General features: G+C 30.0%; 2 protein-coding genes across 3 annotated transcripts in view; one reads left to right on the top strand and one right to left on the bottom strand.

Annotated features, from left to right (window-relative positions):
- The window catches only part of LOC103572600 (angiotensin-converting enzyme), a 51,683-nt gene that overhangs the window by 26,890 nt on the left and 6,841 nt on the right, over window positions 1-17,952 (top strand). For both annotated transcript variants that reach the window (XM_014444574.2, XM_014444573.2), the window contains exon 11: window positions 14,119-14,259. In XM_014444574.2, coding sequence (XP_014300060.1) covers window positions 14,119-14,259 — 141 coding nt within the window. The remainder of the gene's footprint in view (window positions 1-14,118; window positions 14,260-17,952) is intronic.
- Window positions 11,731-13,375, bottom strand: LOC103572598 (uncharacterized). Its single transcript, XM_008551251.3, has 2 exons — window positions 13,258-13,375; window positions 11,731-13,090 (listed from the first exon to the last, which is right to left on the bottom strand). Exons 1-2 carry the CDS (start codon window positions 13,267-13,269, stop codon window positions 11,951-11,953), a joined length of 1,152 nt encoding a protein of 383 aa, XP_008549473.1. The 5' UTR covers window positions 13,270-13,375; the 3' UTR covers window positions 11,731-11,950.

Raw genomic sequence — 17,952 nt, 5'->3', positions numbered from 1 at the left:
GTTAGTGTTATTGGCACGTATGTCTATGGGCATTATGGAGAGATGGACTCTATAGTTTTAGAGAAAGTGCAATTTAAAATGAAAGAATGACGTGATACTACTTGGGCACTTGGCAGTTGTTACTTTCGATTAGATCGCGATGATAAAGCACTCTTTGTCCACTTCCGTCTGGCTATTGAGTAACAAAAGAGTCATTACATGACCGAGGTAAATTAACGTCGGCGATTTTTTTTATGTCATATCATAAGATTCTGAGAATTTGTTTATTTTTGGTTGGATTATTTTGACGAGGGATATTTATTGCGGAGTATGATTATGATTATGATTATTATCAAGTAGTTGAGTTTTTAAGTGCGTGATTTAATTAACGAGTGAAAGGGATTGTCGGAACTAAACTGGAGGGAAGACCTGTTGAACGGGATAATAAACGAGAATTTCCGGACTATCATTTTTCATTTGTCGAATCATATGTGCGTTATAAATATATTAATATATATTTTATCTATTCATGTTTTTATTGCTTCGGTACGAGTATAGGAAGCGAACATATGCTCTTATGAAATAGATGAGTTTTTTTTTTCTATCAATTTTATTGAACAATTAAATCCGCTAGGTGTTTGGCTACCGGTATTAACACAGGGTTGTTAAATTTTTTTTTCATAATAAATTTATTTATTTATTACTTTTATGAATTTTAAATTTTTAATTATACAATAAAAATTAATGACTTTTTTTTCAATACAAATTAATGATAATTAGAAGAATTTTTAATTATAGACTCGGCGTGACTGGTCAGTCGATTTTGAAATTGAATAAAAAATAATTAAATTTTAATTAATTATTAATTACAAATTTCGAATTTTAATTTATAAAAACGGTTTTAATTTTTTTTTCAATTTAAACAACTAGGATTTTTGAATTTTAATAAACTACATTTACTGATTACTAATTACTATTAATTAAACAAGATATTACGATCACACAATCCCTCAGTGATTTTGACTTTTTTTTACGGTAATTTGACATTTTTTACTTTTATTTACGATAAATTTAAATATCTTTGAATTTAAGTCACCTTCAATTTGACTATCAGTGAAAAATATCACTGACAATCAGTAAAATCATCACTGATGATCAGTAAAAATGATCTCTGTAACTCGTAAAAAAATTTCTAATTACCGGTAAAAAATATCATTCATCATCAGTAATAAATATCACTGACCATCCGTTAAAAATATCTCTGATCACCTGTAAAAAATGTCACTGATCATCAGTAAAAAATATCTCTGATCACCTGTAAAAAATGTCACTGATCATCAGTAAAAAATATCACTGGCCATAAAAAAAAATATCTGATTATTAGAGTCAAATAATTGACCATCAGTGAAAATTCACTGATCAACTGTAAAAGTCTCCGTTAATTACGTGCATAAAAAAAAATGATTAAAGTAGTGCCTAAAAATTTTTTTCTCACGCAGTAGATGTCGCTCTGCCGCGTTGAAATTACACAGCTTGAGTAATCACTAAAAAAAAAATCTTAATTACCAAAAGTAAAAAAAAAATCACTATTCATTTTTTACAGCAAAAATTTTTATTAAAAAATAATTTTATTACATAAAACTTGGCAATGACAAAAAAAAATTTATTTAAAATATTCATGGCTATTATTGTTATCAGCAATATGACTAATAATAGCATGCAGAGGCACTGAATATTTAATACTAATAGGATAAGTCGTAAGCGGGTAAAAATAATACATAATAGGGTAATTTTTTTGTGTAACTTTGAAATTATGTTCCAGTGGACGATCGTAATTATTTAAATTTATTTCTTCTCCATTTTCTTCAGACACTGGAATCAGTTGTCTATTGAGAGGAAAAAAAAAATTTTCTTTATGTCCGTGATCATGATCGTGATTTTCGAGCTTCGGTGCGTATCGATATTGACCGCCAAACGGAAATAGTGGCGTAGATCGGAATGGAAACGTGTTTATGTCGATTTGTTGTTGTTTATGTTGATGTTGGCGTTGGAATGGCTGTTTTTGTTGTTGTTGTTGCTGGGGGAATTCAGGGGACTGTTTGAATTGAGGATAAAATTTATCCGGATTATTTATCCGTTCATTATCATCGATAGCACGTTTAAAAAATTTATTACCACGTTTTATTTGTGCAACAGCCAATTCGCCGGCTTCGCGTTCTTTAGCAATACGCTCGTACTCGTGACGTTGTTGTGGTGTATAAATGAAACCCGGAAGTTTCCATGTTTTATCCTGTTTTCTTACACTAGAGTGAGACTCGCGAATGGTCTCGGTCTCGGTCGACGAGTTACCACTTTCAAGCGCCTTTTCCACTGCCCTCTCGGCTACTCTCTCAGCCGCACGTTCTACTGCGAGCTCAGCAGCTCGCTCGAGTTCCTCCTTACGGCTCGCGGAACCAGTCAATGCGATGCTCAGACACAAAATTACCACTCCGACCAGTTGTACTACCTAATTAACCACATCCAATATTTCATAAAAAAATTAGACCTTTTTAGATTCGATTAAGTAAACAAAAAAAATACTAATAGGATTGATTGATTGATTGATTAATTGATCAATTACATCGATTACTCAATCTGTAATTTTTTTTTTTTAGTTTACTTAAAAAAAAAAATTGAGTCAAATAACGAGAGAAATAAAACTTAATTTTTTTTAGTCTAAAAATTATTGTTTAAATTATTAATTAATTAAATTTTAAATGTTTTTTGGAATTAGTATTTTTTTCTACATCAATATATTTTTTGCCAGGCAAAAATTTTTTAAAATTAATATAAAATTTGAATACTAGAATTTAGGAGTGGCGCCATCTAAAGAAACCGAAACTGTGGCGCCACAGTACGATTTCTGTCACAATAAGGATTCACTAAAGTATATGAGAATTTTTTATTCTTTTTATTTTCGAATATTAAAATTGCAACATTTACGTCAATATTTTCAAAAATTATTAAATTGTGTTCATTTTTTAAAAACTCTAATTTTAATCAAATAAATTAGTTCTCAAAAAATTTCAAAATTTGTATCTTTTACCAAAAGGCAACGATGTCTAACTTTGAATTTCAAAAATGCGATCTATACTCAACTAAAATCCCAATTTTAAAAATTACGACCAATTTTTTGGTTGACAGTTTAAAATTACCAGATTTTTGAATTATTTGTCAATTTTAATTTTCGATTAATCAAAAAAATTAATTTCATTGTCTAAACCACAAACTACTAAGTTATTAATTGATGTCAACGAATAAAATGTACTTACTAAATTATGCTTCATTACGAAAAATCAGCAAAATCCACTCGATTTACCGCTGTCTCAAAGTTAACTAAATACCAACTAAAATAAACCGACAAATATTTATACCTCTGATACTTTCGCTAGTTCCAAAAAGACATTAAATAAATAATTGTCCTTGTTAGTGAAATTACCTGCAATAAAACTGAACAATAAATTTTTTCTAATCCCCCCCCACCCCTCAAAAAAAACAACAACAACAAGATAATATTTTATTTATTACAATTTACAATATTGATTGATATAAAAATAAAAAAACAGTAAAATTATAATTAACAATTGACTTTCTCAGTAATCCAACTTTCTCATCAATAAAAATCTTAATCACTATCCTAAAATAACAATTGTGATTTAACAAAAAAAAAAAAAAATTCAACAAAATTTTAACCTGACTAGATTCTAAAAAAAAATTACATATTCGGTTGCAGTATAAATTTCCAGTTCCACATTTGTGAACAATAGTAATAATAGAAAAAAAGATATTAATAATTTTTATTGCTCCAGTAATCGACATATTTATGCTCTATTTCCAACAAAGACTAATTTCCTTTCTCTTTAATATTTTTACTCGTACCATCATACGTTTTAATTCTCTTAATTATTTTTCTAAGTCGTTTCACTTTTTTACCATTCCTCTTATCATCATTATTATTATTATTATTATTATTGTTAGTGTTATTGTTATTATCAATCTCATTGATGTTTTCGTTATAATTTTTACCAACAACTCCCTCAGAATTAACCTCTTTCAAATTTGTGGCTTCTTTGGCGCCATCACTAGGGTTAGTCGCCATAGTGTTCCTAACCTCTTCGGAATTGGTGTTGTCTTCTTTGCTATCTTCGACCACGGGTTTAACACCAGTGTCTTGGGAATTTGCCTTAATATAGTCAGCATTAACCACAACTTCGTCAGAATGAATCAATTTATCATGTTCCCAATCATTTCTGTCGCCATATTTGTACTCTGTTTCATGAGTATCGATAGCACTGGGTCTAAACTCATCACCACAGCAGCTTTCATGTTTATACCCAGTATAAATTTCACTTTTGGCATCTTCATAGCCATGTTCTGGTTGATGTTCCACCTGTTCGTGTTCCACTGGTACAGGAACGGGTTTCTCAATCGGAACTGGAACTGGATTGTCAACAGAAACAGGAACCGGATACGGCCGATGGTTGACTACAGGATAAGGAACTTCTTTTTCGACTGGGTAATATTTAGGGACTTCGACTTTTACTGGGTAGGGAACATGTTTGACAACGGGGTAAGGAACAGGTCGTTCGACTTTAACTTCGACTGGAACCGGCTTGGGTTTGAAAACTGGGTAAGGAACATGTTTGAAAACGGTTACTGGGTAAGGTTTCTCAACAGGAACAGCGACGGGTCGGTCAACTTTGACCTCCACGGGATAATGAACCGGCTTTTCAACTGGAAAAGGTTGTGGAACTGGAACAGAAATTTTAACAGGAACGGCAATAGTTTTGTCAATAGGATAAGGTTCCGGAACGGGTATTTTAGATTCGTAGTATACTTTTTTTTCAACGGGATAAGGGTCTGGAATGTATGTTCGATATGGAACGGGACGTTCCACAGGAACATGGACAGCATAAGGTACTTCTTTGTAAACGGGAACCGGGTAAGGAACTTTCGTTGGAACTTTTATGACGACTTTCACAGGGTATGGAACTTCTTTTTCTACGGGATAAGGCTGTGCCACTGGGGTATGAATGGGATATGGAACTTTCTTGATCACAGGATACGGAATTTGCTTTTCTACTGGATAAGGAACGGCGACATTCTTAATGACAGTTATTACTTTTTCGTGTTCGCTATATTCTTCAGTAAATTTTTGATCCTCGTCGTAAAAACGCGGCTCAGAGTCAGATGACTGGGCAATATTGTCTGTAGGTCGGATTAATGGTTCATCTGATAATGTTCCTATAGAATCCGTATCCTCGGAGATCCGGTCAGTCAAAACGCTCAAGTCCATTGACTGTTTTTTTGAAATGTAATTTTTTGAGTCCTCTTTTTTCAATACTCCTGGACATAGATTCATTTTTTTATTTTATTCATATTTAAAAATTAGTATAATTTTTAATAATTAAGTTTATTACTGTTATTTTTTATATTAAAATTATTATTTTTTTTTTTACTTCGAGTTCAGTACTTCGATGTCTATTTTTAAATATAGTAATAATTATAGTAATAAAAACGCAGCAATAACACTTTCTTGATAATTAAATAAAAGAAAACTAGATTGAGAAAATTAATTATTTATTTTTTTTTTTTTTTTTTTTATTGAAAAAAAATATTTTTTCAAACTCTACAATTATTTTCAAAAAAAAATTTACTGTGAAGTAAAAATAATTACAAATATTGTAGTCTGTAAAAAAAAAATTTTCAAATTTTTAAAAAATTTTCCCGCGAAAAAAATTCAAAATTTTTCAATTTTGATAAATTTAACTTCAAGCGTCAGTAAAAAATCGATTGGAAAAAATTTTGAAACCTGCCTAATTTTTCAAAAATACAAAAAAACCATCACTGAATTTTTTGCAAAAAAAAAACTAAAGTGAAATTGCGCGGGAAATAATTTAAATAATAATAATAAATATTACCAATAGAAGGATCCCTGATATCATCAGGATCAATAGTGCGATAGTTAACGTAAAAATTTGGTCTCTCCCATGAATATTTTTCCTCTGGAGTAATTCGTAGATATCCACAATCGAGGATCGGTTTCTTGTAGTTGTATCGTATCGTCGCTGACACGACAACAGCGACACAATAAATAATCAGTGTCAAGGTCACGTGTATCTGTCGAAAAAATGCACCGGGTAAACTTTCAGGGTGTTTAGAAATAAGCTCGATAATTAGTGCAATAATTATTATAATTATTTAATTAATGTCCACTATCTCACCACGTGTCCCATGACGTCGAAAAAAAAGCTCGATGCCCCAGCAGATTTATCGCAACAAATTAATAAATAAAAAAATAAGTTATTGACGGACGGGCTTAACTTGTCGGGATTGTAAAGAAGAACTGTAACCGATCCTCATATTTTTCCTCTATTTAATACGCTCGCTTGTACAAGTGTGTCATCTCCCACAGGTTAAATATATACACATATATTTGTGCATGTGCATGCATTGTACTTATACTAAGTTTTTCTTTTTCTATATAATATTGTTAATTGAACGATGCTTTTACGGACAATGGGCGGGGAAGATCGCTTTCTTAATTTCGCTTTGCTATCAACACAAACATTGACGGCTTCAGGTCCATGAACTCTTTTTATTCGTGATATCTTATATATTTATTTATAAATATGTATGTACTTGTTAGTTGAAAGTGAATACTCATTTTCTTGTACATCAGCACGTGAACATAAGTCATCATAACTATACTTTTTTTTATTAACATTTTCACACTTGTTTAATGCCGAGCGTTTAGACGGTTTGAAAATTTTTTTATCGATACGCAGTACAGTTTTATGATGTCTCAATTATTTACGAAGCGATCAGTTGTTAGAAAATTTATTAGATTTTTTCTGAGCATTTAATTTTTTTTTTAAATTTGCGATCTATTAATTGGTACGAAATTTAAAAAATTTAAAAATGCCCGCCAAAATTTCCGGGAGAAATTTCCTAGAAACTTTGCCGGTCATTTTTGATGTGATTTTTTTTATAAATAAAATTTCGTAATAAAAAAAATTTTGTTACAATTTCGATTTCTATTTTTTTTCTACAAGAATTAATTTTTATTTTGAATTAAAAAAAAATTTCTATTTTTTTCGGGTACTCCAGATTTTTTTTTCCCAAACAAGTGAAAAGTAGCCGACCCCGCCTATTAATTATAATCTCTTATATTAATATTATAAAATAAATATATTAATTACTTTATTTGTGAATATGTTAAATAATTTTCCCATTAATCACGCGATATTCCTTACTATAAACTCAAGTGTTTATATATAAAGATTGGAAATCGAAAGTATCTTCATCGAGGATGAAAATCGTTTCTGTCACGCGAACTATTTAACGCCCGACGACTAAGCTCCATGTTTTACATACTCATTTAATCCAGCGCACTACACATCTATTTTAATGCCTCAATATATCCAAGTACATGCAAATAAATATGTTGGATATATATGGAGAGGTATTTGTACATTAACTCGAGACTGTTACGCCCAATTAATTAGCTCGAGGCGATGCAAAATGATAGCAACCAGTAACAATCACATTTGGTGCATGCTTACCTCGTTCGCTATATATATATATCTGAGTATATAAATATATACTATACTGGTTACTGTTGGTTTCGGCACGGTCCCGTGCCCACAATATATTGCCTGAAGTAGATGATCGCATTTCAGCAAAATCGATCTTAGTTATTCAACATAACCAACCTCATCATTTATTTTTTTAATGTTTATTATTTATACACCTTTACTTTTATTTTATCTAATTAGTAACACCATGTATGAGAGTAAATTTTTTATCTACTTCCGTTTCATCTATAGAAATCTTAAATTTCCCGCGGAAAATAATTATTAATTTGAAATATAGTTGAGTTTTCAATTCGGGTTTCATTATGCTGCTCAAATTTAATGAGATTTCAATATCAAAATTAGTTACATTGATTAAAAAATTTAAAAGGACATTTCGAAAGGATTTCGTGTTTCCTTAATTTAAAATTTCCCATCTCAGTTATTTCAAAATTTGATTAATTAATAATATTTCAATTTGAGATTTATTCTACGGCTCAAATTTGATAAGATTTCAATATCAAAATTAGTTACATTGATTAAAAAATTTAAAAGGACATTTCGAAAGGATTTCGTGTTTCCTTAATTGAAAATTTCCCATCTCAGTTATTTCAAAATTTGATTAATTAATAATATTTCAATTTGAGATTTATTCTACCGCTCAAATTTAATAAGATTTAAAAGTCAAAATTAGTTACATTGATTAAAAATTTAAAAGGACATTTCGAAAGGATTTCGTGTTTCCTTAATTGAAAATTTCCCATCTCAGTTATTTCAAAATTTGATTAATTAATAATATTTCAATTTGAGATTTATACTACGGCTCAAATTTAATAAGATTTAAAAGTCAAAATTAGTTACATTGATTAAAAAATTTAAAAGGACATTTCGAAAGGATTTCGTGTTTCCTTAATTTAAAATTTCCCATCTCAGTTATTTCAAAATTTGATTAATTAATAATATTTCAATTTGAGATTTATTCTACGGCTCAAATTTAATAAGATTTAAAAGTCAAAATTAGTTACATTGATTAAAAAAATTTAAAAGGACATTTCGAAAGGATTTCGTGTTTTCTCACTTAAAAATCATTCTTCTCAGTAGTTTCAAAATCTCATAAATTAAAATTTTTTTTTAACCACCCAAATATTCAAATTAATCCGTCTATTTATATTTTATTCTATAGAGTCAATTGAAAAAAATTTTAATTTTTCATTATTTTTGCCAAACCAATCAATCATTTTTTTCGGAGACTATTCGAAAACCCAGACACTAGTCACTATAATCAAAAATCGGTAATCAAAATTAAATTATAATGCTAATGGAAAAAAAACAATCGCCCAATTTCTACATAAAAATAAATATTTGATCTATTTTCCAAATTTGACTTTTTCAGACCAACAGCAAAAATTAATAATCTGTCATACAAAATTAATTTTAAAATTTTTTTCTCGATTTCTATAATCGAAAACTTTCAGAATTTCAATCAAAAACTTAAGGATCAATTTTGTATTTATAGAATTGCTACTGTCGTTAAAAAGAAAACAGTGCATAGTTTAGTAATACAAATTATCTCATTAGAAAACAAAAAGTACAAGTTGTTTATTGTCTAGTAGTCTAATCTCAACAATAATTTCACTTTCATTGTTTGTAAAGTAGAATTCAAACTTGTCGGCAGCGATAAGAGCAAGTAGTTCACTCACTTTCCATCTCGAGTACGTGGCTCTGTAACTAATCCGAAATAAAATCCCTCTTACTTTCAAATCCACTTGGCATTACAACCGGTTTAAATTAAACCACGTAATCCGACATTGAATAACAACAATAGCAAGTAAATTTGATTTTATTAAAAATTATTTATTTATTTACTTATTTATAATTACTTGTATAAATTTAAGTACCACAAATCTCGAAGGAAATAAATTGTGAAACCTATTCTTATATTTAGCCATATCCATGTCATGTGAAAGTATGTCGACCTATTTTTATTTATTTTCCTTTCAATAGTGACACATTAGTGGGTTGTAATAATTTGCAATAATGCTATATCGTTGTGGGTGGAAATTCCTTGGAATGACAATTGCATCGCCTCACACGATGCACAGCCAGCCATGGAACAGCCTCAACAACAAACATACAATAGTTTCACACAATTGTCATACTTTTAGTATTTTGAAATTTTTTAAATATTTATTTTCTGTTATCGCATTTTATAATTATTTATTTTTAAAAAAAGTCATCGGCAGCCGGAATTCAAGTTTTTTTCTGAAAAAAATTAGAAACTTTACGGAAATAAAATTTATTTTTTTTTTTTATTTTAAATTACAGATTTTTGGAATCTAAAGAAATTTGGGGAAATTTTATGTCAGATTTTAATTGACACAATTATGAAAATTTAATTAAAACAAAAAAAAATTAGTCCTGTATTTTGAAATTTCAGATGTAAATTATTTCTATTAGAAAATATATATAAGAAATTTTACAAAATATGTGGGTTTATAAGGATGTCAAATAATTTATCATCAGGGAAAAGGGGGGCAAAATGGAGCCCTGGGGGCAAAATGAGTTGACATTTAAATTACATATAAGCCCTCATTTCTTAAGGGTCCCCTTTTGCCCCCGCCCCCATCCCATATTTTTAATTATAAAAAAAAAAATTCATACACTAAGAAAGGGAGTTAATTCGGAGTAATTAGGGATTCTTTAAAATCTGAATTTACTCCGTCACGGAGTTTAAAAAAAATAACTCTGCATGGAGTAAATAATGATACTGTTAGCCGATGTCCAATAATTTGTGGGTTCGTTTTTGAAAAATAAATAATGAAAAAAAAAATATTTCAAAAAATTGCACCTACAGTTTTTTAAATTCTCTACATGTGCATTTTTTTACTTTTTTTTTTGTTTGCTTTTTATTTGTTAAAAAAAATCCAAAAGTTGCTAATTGTCTGTTACCTTCAGGATCATCGTAATTAAGAAGCTTGTTTTTTTAACAGATGTAGATTTTATTAAAATCATTTGCTTCAGGGGGGTTGAAAAAATAGACATCAATTGGCTCTTTATTCACTCCGGGAATATTTACGGTAAATAAAAATTTAAAATTTAGAAATAATTAAAAAAATTAATTACAAATCATAACAAAAATTTCTATACAAATTTATTCCATTGCGTGTTAAAAAAAAAATAAATATATAGTGTCAATGTTTTGACATCTGATGCGATAAATCCTCGTAATGTTGGCATATAGACAACTCTTACTTTCGCATGGATCTCTGAGGTTTATCGATGTACACACGAGTTAATATATGTTATTACATCCATTTGCGCGAATGACCACATTATATAACACTTTAAATCACTCTCCAACTCGAGCAAAATTTCTCCCGTTATAGCACTGGCAGTAACTATTTTTCCATAAATTTAAATAAAATAATATATTATTTTAATATCAATATCTATAAATTTTATCGCAACCGGTTCCCTCGTTTCAATTAATTCTAATAAAAGAAAGTTATTTAATTCTGCTTTTATTACAAAAAAAAAAATTATTTATTACCCAACCGATTGTTCAAAACCAATTGTCTAGATAAATAAATATATTAATATTTATATATCCATATATATATTTTTTTTGTATAATTAAAAAGAATACAATTTTTTTTACGCTACTCTAGTCAGCTGGCGTCTAATAAATTTTGGATTTTTTTAAAAACGATAAATTATAAAAAAAAAAAATATTTTAAAAAAATGCACATATAGTTTTTTAAATTTTCTTCATGTGCATTTTTTTTTTTTTTTTTTTTTTTTAAATTAAACTGTTGAAAACAAAAGTTCAAAAATTTTAAATTGTCTGCTAACTTCAAAATCATTTTTTTCTTCAAATTAAAAAAAAATTTGAGTAGGAAAAAAAAAACATAAGTAAGCGAAACATGTTTCCAAAGCGTGCCAACAGACTGACAATTTCACTTGCCAGCTTGTCATGCACTGGGTCAGCAAACAAAAGATGATGAATCGGCATCTAGAATATTAATGTCACGATCGGAAAAAAATAAAATTTTTAAATTTAATAAGGAAAAAAAAAAAATAAAAAAGTCAATGGCTCTTATTTAACAATCTCATATTATTTGCTATTATTACACAATAATTATAATTACATGTATAATTTATAATTAATATTAATATTAATTATTTATATAAAGTCGATGGTAACTGACAGATTAATCTAAAGGTAAAAAATCGATATTTAAATTAAAAAATATAATTTTTCAGGTAACCGTTGTAAAACGCGCGAACCAATTTAAAAATAAACCTATTTTATTTATTTATTTATTTAATTATTTATTTAAAAAATGGTTTCGTGCTCTTTAGTGATGGTAGTCGTGCTCGAATCCCCCGTGGTCTGGGTACTCGTACCCGTGGTGTTCATGGTGATTATGGTGCTCATGATGGTCATGGTGCACAGGAACAGGGTATGGAACCTTTACGGGATAAGGTACTGGTTTTTCTACAGGATAGGGCACGTGTTTTTCAACATGGACTGGGTAAGGTCTGTCGACTGGAACCTTAACTGCGTAGGGAACGGGTTTCTCTACTGGGTAAGGAATGTGTTTTTCGACTGGGTAAGGAGCGGGTACGTGGACCTTTACTGGGTAAGGTACAGGTTTTTCAACTGGGTAAGGAACGGGTCTGTCAACTGGAACCTTAACTGGGTAAGGAACTGGTCTGTCAACTGGGTAAGGCACTTTCTTTTCGACATGGACTGGGTATGGCTTGGGAACTGGTACTGGGTAAGGTCTGTCGACATGGACTTTGTAGGGAACGTGAACGATTTTCTCAACTGGGTAGGGCTGGGGAACGTGAACTGGAACATGGACTGGCACATGGACCTTCTTTTCGACTGGGTAGGGCTGAGGAACTGGGACCTTTACTGGGTAGGGAATGTGTTTCTCCACAGGGTATGGCTGAGGTACGAGTACCTTTACGGGGTAGGGCCTGTCAACTGGCACATGAACTGGCACGTGGACCTTCTTCTCAACTGGGTACGGCTGGGGCACATGTACGGGCACCTTTACGTAAACTTTAACTGGATATGGGACGTGTTTTTCAACGGGGTACGGCTGGGGTACTGGTACCTTTACTGGGTAGGGCACGTGTTTCTCCACTGGATAGGGGACGTGTTTCTCAACGGGATAAGGCACCGGTACGTTTTTAACCACTGTGACGGTTTTATAATGATGATCACCGTGATAACCACCACCGTAACTGTCCAAATTGTCTAATTCAAAGTCGTGAAGGTTGTGGAATCCGTGTTCACCGTGACCACCGTGTCCGTGTCCAGCACCGATTTCGTAGCCGCCTACGTCGTAACCGTAGCCATAACCAAGACCCAAGATTCCGCGTTTTTCGTTCTTTTTCGTGGAGGTTGATGAGCTGTCGTCGGCGGATTTTTCCTCGACTTTCTTTTCCTCGGCAAGTGCCGCTGTCGCCAACAAGGCGAACACTAACTGCAAACGAAGATATGATTAATAAACTATTTAATTTTTTTTTTTTAAATTTATTTAGTTTTGAATAGAGTGCACTGAATCACTTCACGAATAAAATTGTGGTGTGAATGTGTGTGTAAGTGCGTGTATAAGTGTGCGTGTATATGTCTCTAAAAGTATCAACGTACCAAATACTTCATATTGGATTTAGTTAATGTTCCGGGTGAGTCCAGAAGTGAACTGGATGCTGATTGCCAGTAGTTCTGGGCCTTATATACGCGGCACACTTTCGCCTTCGTACGAGGAGGCCCAGCTGCCCCCAACTTATTCACCCGGACGCTAATACGACGTACCCCCACGTTGTTATCTGACTTTTTTTTTCTTTTAACATTTTTTTTGCTTACTTTGTTTGATGTATTGGATGTGTGGTCTGTGGTAGGAATTGTTGGTTACCAACTCAACTCACAAACTGGTCATTGCGGATATTATTTTATCCGAATGCTGGATTGTCAACCGAAACACTCGAGTCTCACACTCCTACGTACTAGGTATTTATTTATATTTATATTTACTTTTTATTTATCAAAGTTATGTCTCAAGAAATTATCTCGCTGTACTTAAGAGCTTTACTTGTAATCACGTCAACGTTACATAAAAAATTTATGGAGAAATTTTTTAATTCGCCTGTTTACACGTCTTTTATTTTGACTCGCTCAGGATTATTCCCAGATGATATGGATAATTGTATGTAATTAACTTTAAAAGCGCGTTGATCTGCGACGTTTTTTTTAGCGAAATTTTAAATAATTGCTTTCACTTGAGGCCCAATTAAATAACGTCATTACTGTGTAATGTTATCAAATTTTTTGAGGATTATTTTTAACTTTCACTATTGCAGAGGATTATTTTTTGCTATTGTCCCTGGTTTAGGAGAATTTGAATACATTTTTTTTGTTTGGGAAAATGGCGGGAAAAATCTTTAATTGAAAGTCTGGTTGGAGTTTTTTGCTTTTGCTGCTATTGATGGTGGTGTTTTTTTTTTTTTGCAGAAACTTTGTGGCTGGGGTACTACAGTTTCAACTATATCGAGGTCTATGCCAAGCCGCAGGCCAACGATACACCAATGATCCACGTCGGCCGCTGCATAAATGCGATTTTTATAGAAGCCCAGATGCTGGACGCGTTTTAGCGTAAGTTTTTTTTAAATTTTTATTTAATTCAATAGGGAAATAGATTTTTTTGATAAAATTTTTAAAAATAGGCGGGATTTTTAAATATGTTTTATCATATTGACAATATTTAGAAAAAAAAAAAATGAACTAATTTCGTATTAAAAATTATAAATTTCCTATTCGTTAATTTTCAAAAATTTTTTTATCATAATTTTTTGTCCCTAAAATATATAAAAAATATTTTAAAATTACTGTGGGGTCTTATATAAATTACCAAAAAAAAAAATTATTTAAAAAATAAATATTATGATCATTAGAAAAAAAGTATAACAAGTTACAATTTAAATTAAAAATAAATCATATATAAATATACAAAGAATATAAAGAAGGCTGTTGTAAGGACACAAATGACGTATTATAGCATAAATGTGAAATGTACCACGTAACGCAGTTTAACAGAATGCAAGTGAGAGGAAACTAGAACGACTAGTCCTCGACATCGAATCGTATTAACTTTGGTAACTAAATATAAATATACATATACATATATATTATTAATCCATCCATGTATGCAAATAAAATAATCATTTCGCGATAAATTCCATACTCATAATTAACATACATTAAATTAACGCTCGTCCATTACCGCACCGTCTTCGTAACCTTACATTAAATATTAAATAATCAATTCATTTTATCAATTAACCATATTAATAAATAAAATATATATGTAACATAATACTTTTTTTATATTTTCGACATTTACGTTTACGTAAATCGAAATTGTCACTTTCTCATCAATAGACTAATTAACAAAATTTTTTTTTAAACATATATATATCATCAAAATTATTACCATAAATAATAAACAATATGTTTATTACAATAGTCAGTCTCTCATTATTTTTCAATAGCTTTAATTATATTTTAAAATTCAATATATATGTAAGCAAGCTGTTGAAGAAGTAAGATGCAATCTCTTGACTCTTATGTAAATTTATTTCCCATAGAAAGACGAGGTGAGCGACTTGACTATTTTTTTTTTTTTTTTTTTATTATTGTTGTTGCATCCAATTTTCCCACCCCATTTCTTCACAATTTAAATCACTTGTTATTACTTTAATTTATTTTTTTTTTTTTTAATGGCTACTAATTTATACGAATGCGTTGTTTATATTGACGATTTTTAAAATATAAAAACTGTAAGGCAAAAAAAATGAAGTGTTTATTGGCATGAAAAAAAGAGCGTAATGTGTAATAACATATATGTGTAGGGTATTAGCGGTGAAATAAAAATAAACATAAATAAACATAAAAAGTAGTGTGTTAACCGCATTCGTCTCAAGACGATCATGAGTGTGACGCAATGTATGTTGCGCTGCGCGGCGATATCTGGGTTTAAACGACTCGTTCTAGATGTATAGATATAAAAGACGAGTGTATGTACACTGAGAAGAGAGTGAATTATATGTAATGCAACTTTGTAGTGTGTAGTAAGTGCATGGACGAAATGTACTGTACGGTAACTAGTGTAGTTAGTTGGTAGTTAGTTTCTGTGGGATTTTATATTGACCGGGCGAAATTAGAACCATCACCGGATAATCCTACTCCAGAGTTTAATCGCTTATTTTAACTAAAGTCTTTAATATATTTTATTACTTTACTTTTGTTCGAGTTCATTTCCTTCGTTTAGTTCTCTCTTTTTTTTTTTTTTAATTAAATATTTATTTAGTCATTTAAAAAAATTTTTTTAGAAATGTAATTAAGTCAAAAAATTAGTGGGTAATTTTTTTTTATTAAAAGTTTTTTTTTTTTTTTTTTAATAGATAAATCAATAATTTGTATAAAAATTAAATTATTTATTTAAAACTGAAAATGGCGGATCGAAAAAAAAATTTTATTTTGTGATTTTTGAATTTTTTTTTTTTTACTCGTAATTTTTGATTTTTTTTTATAAATAATTATAATTGCAATTGTATGAATAATTGATATCGTTTATAATTTTATTAGTAATAAAACTCAATCGATCTAAAGATAAATTATTGCGCGTGTAAAGTCAAGTTAAGTAAAAAAAAAAAAAAAAAATTGAATGAATATCATAATAAATAAAAAAAAAAAAAAAAAAAGCGAATGGTCTCACATAATAAAAATAATAAAAAAATAACAGTTATTAAAGTTAATAGTAATATATCAGATACTAATATTTCAAAAAGACAACGTAACATAACTCTCGCTGATCTGTAGGAAAAGAAAACGTCAAAAAAAAAAAGTACATATAAAGTTTCCATCCAGCAAACATAACACTCCCATACATAACAGAGCGATTACTCGTCAGTGCATTAAAGCGAAAGAAAATTCATGCTATCACTAAAATTCTATGCTTTAGTCGCGAATCTACCCGGCTCATAAATACCTACTGTACATACGCTATCTACTCACATCCACCCATACATATATACATAAATTTATATGTCTATATGTTTGTCTTCCTGTAGTCAACAAACTCGAGTTAACAAAAGTTAATACAATATCAAGCACATAAGACCCGGCACACAAATGATTCAATCCTCGTAAACTCTCCCCAGTTAAATTACGGTTATATGTAATGTTACAAACACACTATTATATACTATTGCGAAAGTCTATCACATTAAAACATCTATACAAAATATATTTTTAAAAACAATGCATATCAATGTCTTTTGATAAAATGGTTTCAATTTTCTACACTGTAAAAAAAACGGTGTTAAAATAAAATAACACCGGTGTAGATGGTGTTAAGTCGGTAAAAAAATTTCACGTATAGAAATTAGACAAAATAATTTTTTTAACACCTGTAAAGAATATTTACACCAATGGTGTTAACACCGCTTTTGGTATTTGAATTTTACACCAAAAATTTTGACACCTAGACTGTCTAGACTTACCCCATTTTTTACAGTGTAACATTGTCTTTTAATAAATCAATTTTAATTTTCTACACTGTAAAAAAAACGGTGTTAAAATAAAATAATACCGGTATAGACGGTGTTAAGTCGGTAAAAAATTCCACGTATAGAAATTAGAAAAAAGAATTTTTTTAACACCTGTAAAGAATATTTACACCAATGGTGTTAACACCGCTTTTGTTATTTAAATTTTACACCAAAAATTTTGACACCTAGACTGTCTAGACTTACCCCATTTTTTACAGTGTAACATTGTCTTTTAATAAATCAATTTTAATTTTCTACACTGTAAAAAAAACGGTGTTAAAATAAAATAACACCGGTATAGACGGTGTTAAGTCAGTAAAAAAATTTCACGTATAGAAATTAGAAAAAAGAATTTTTTTAACACCTGTAAAGAATATTTACACCAATGGTGTTAACACCGCTTTTGTCATTTAAATTTTACACCAAAAATTTTGACACCTACACTGTCTGAACTTATCCCATTTTTTTACAACGTATCAATATTTTTTAATGTATCGATTTTAATTTCCTGTGGTGTAAAAAAACTCGGGTAAGCCTAAGTGGTGTAGGTGTTAAAATTTTCGGTGTAAATTAGAAATCACGGTAGTATCTCACGCTAAGTATGCACTCAAACACATGTGCAGGTGTTAAAATATATTTTTTTCTAACTTTTATACAATGGAATTTTTTTACACCGATTTAACACCTTTAACACGAGTATTATTTTATTTTAACACCACTCTTTTTACAGTGCAGT

This window comes from Microplitis demolitor, chromosome 5, assembly GCF_026212275.2.
Source record: "Microplitis demolitor isolate Queensland-Clemson2020A chromosome 5, iyMicDemo2.1a, whole genome shotgun sequence".
Classification (NCBI taxonomy): Eukaryota; Metazoa; Arthropoda; class Insecta; order Hymenoptera; family Braconidae; genus Microplitis; species Microplitis demolitor.
Note: the sequence above shows the minus strand (reverse complement) of the source record. Positions and strands in the feature narration are given on the sequence as shown.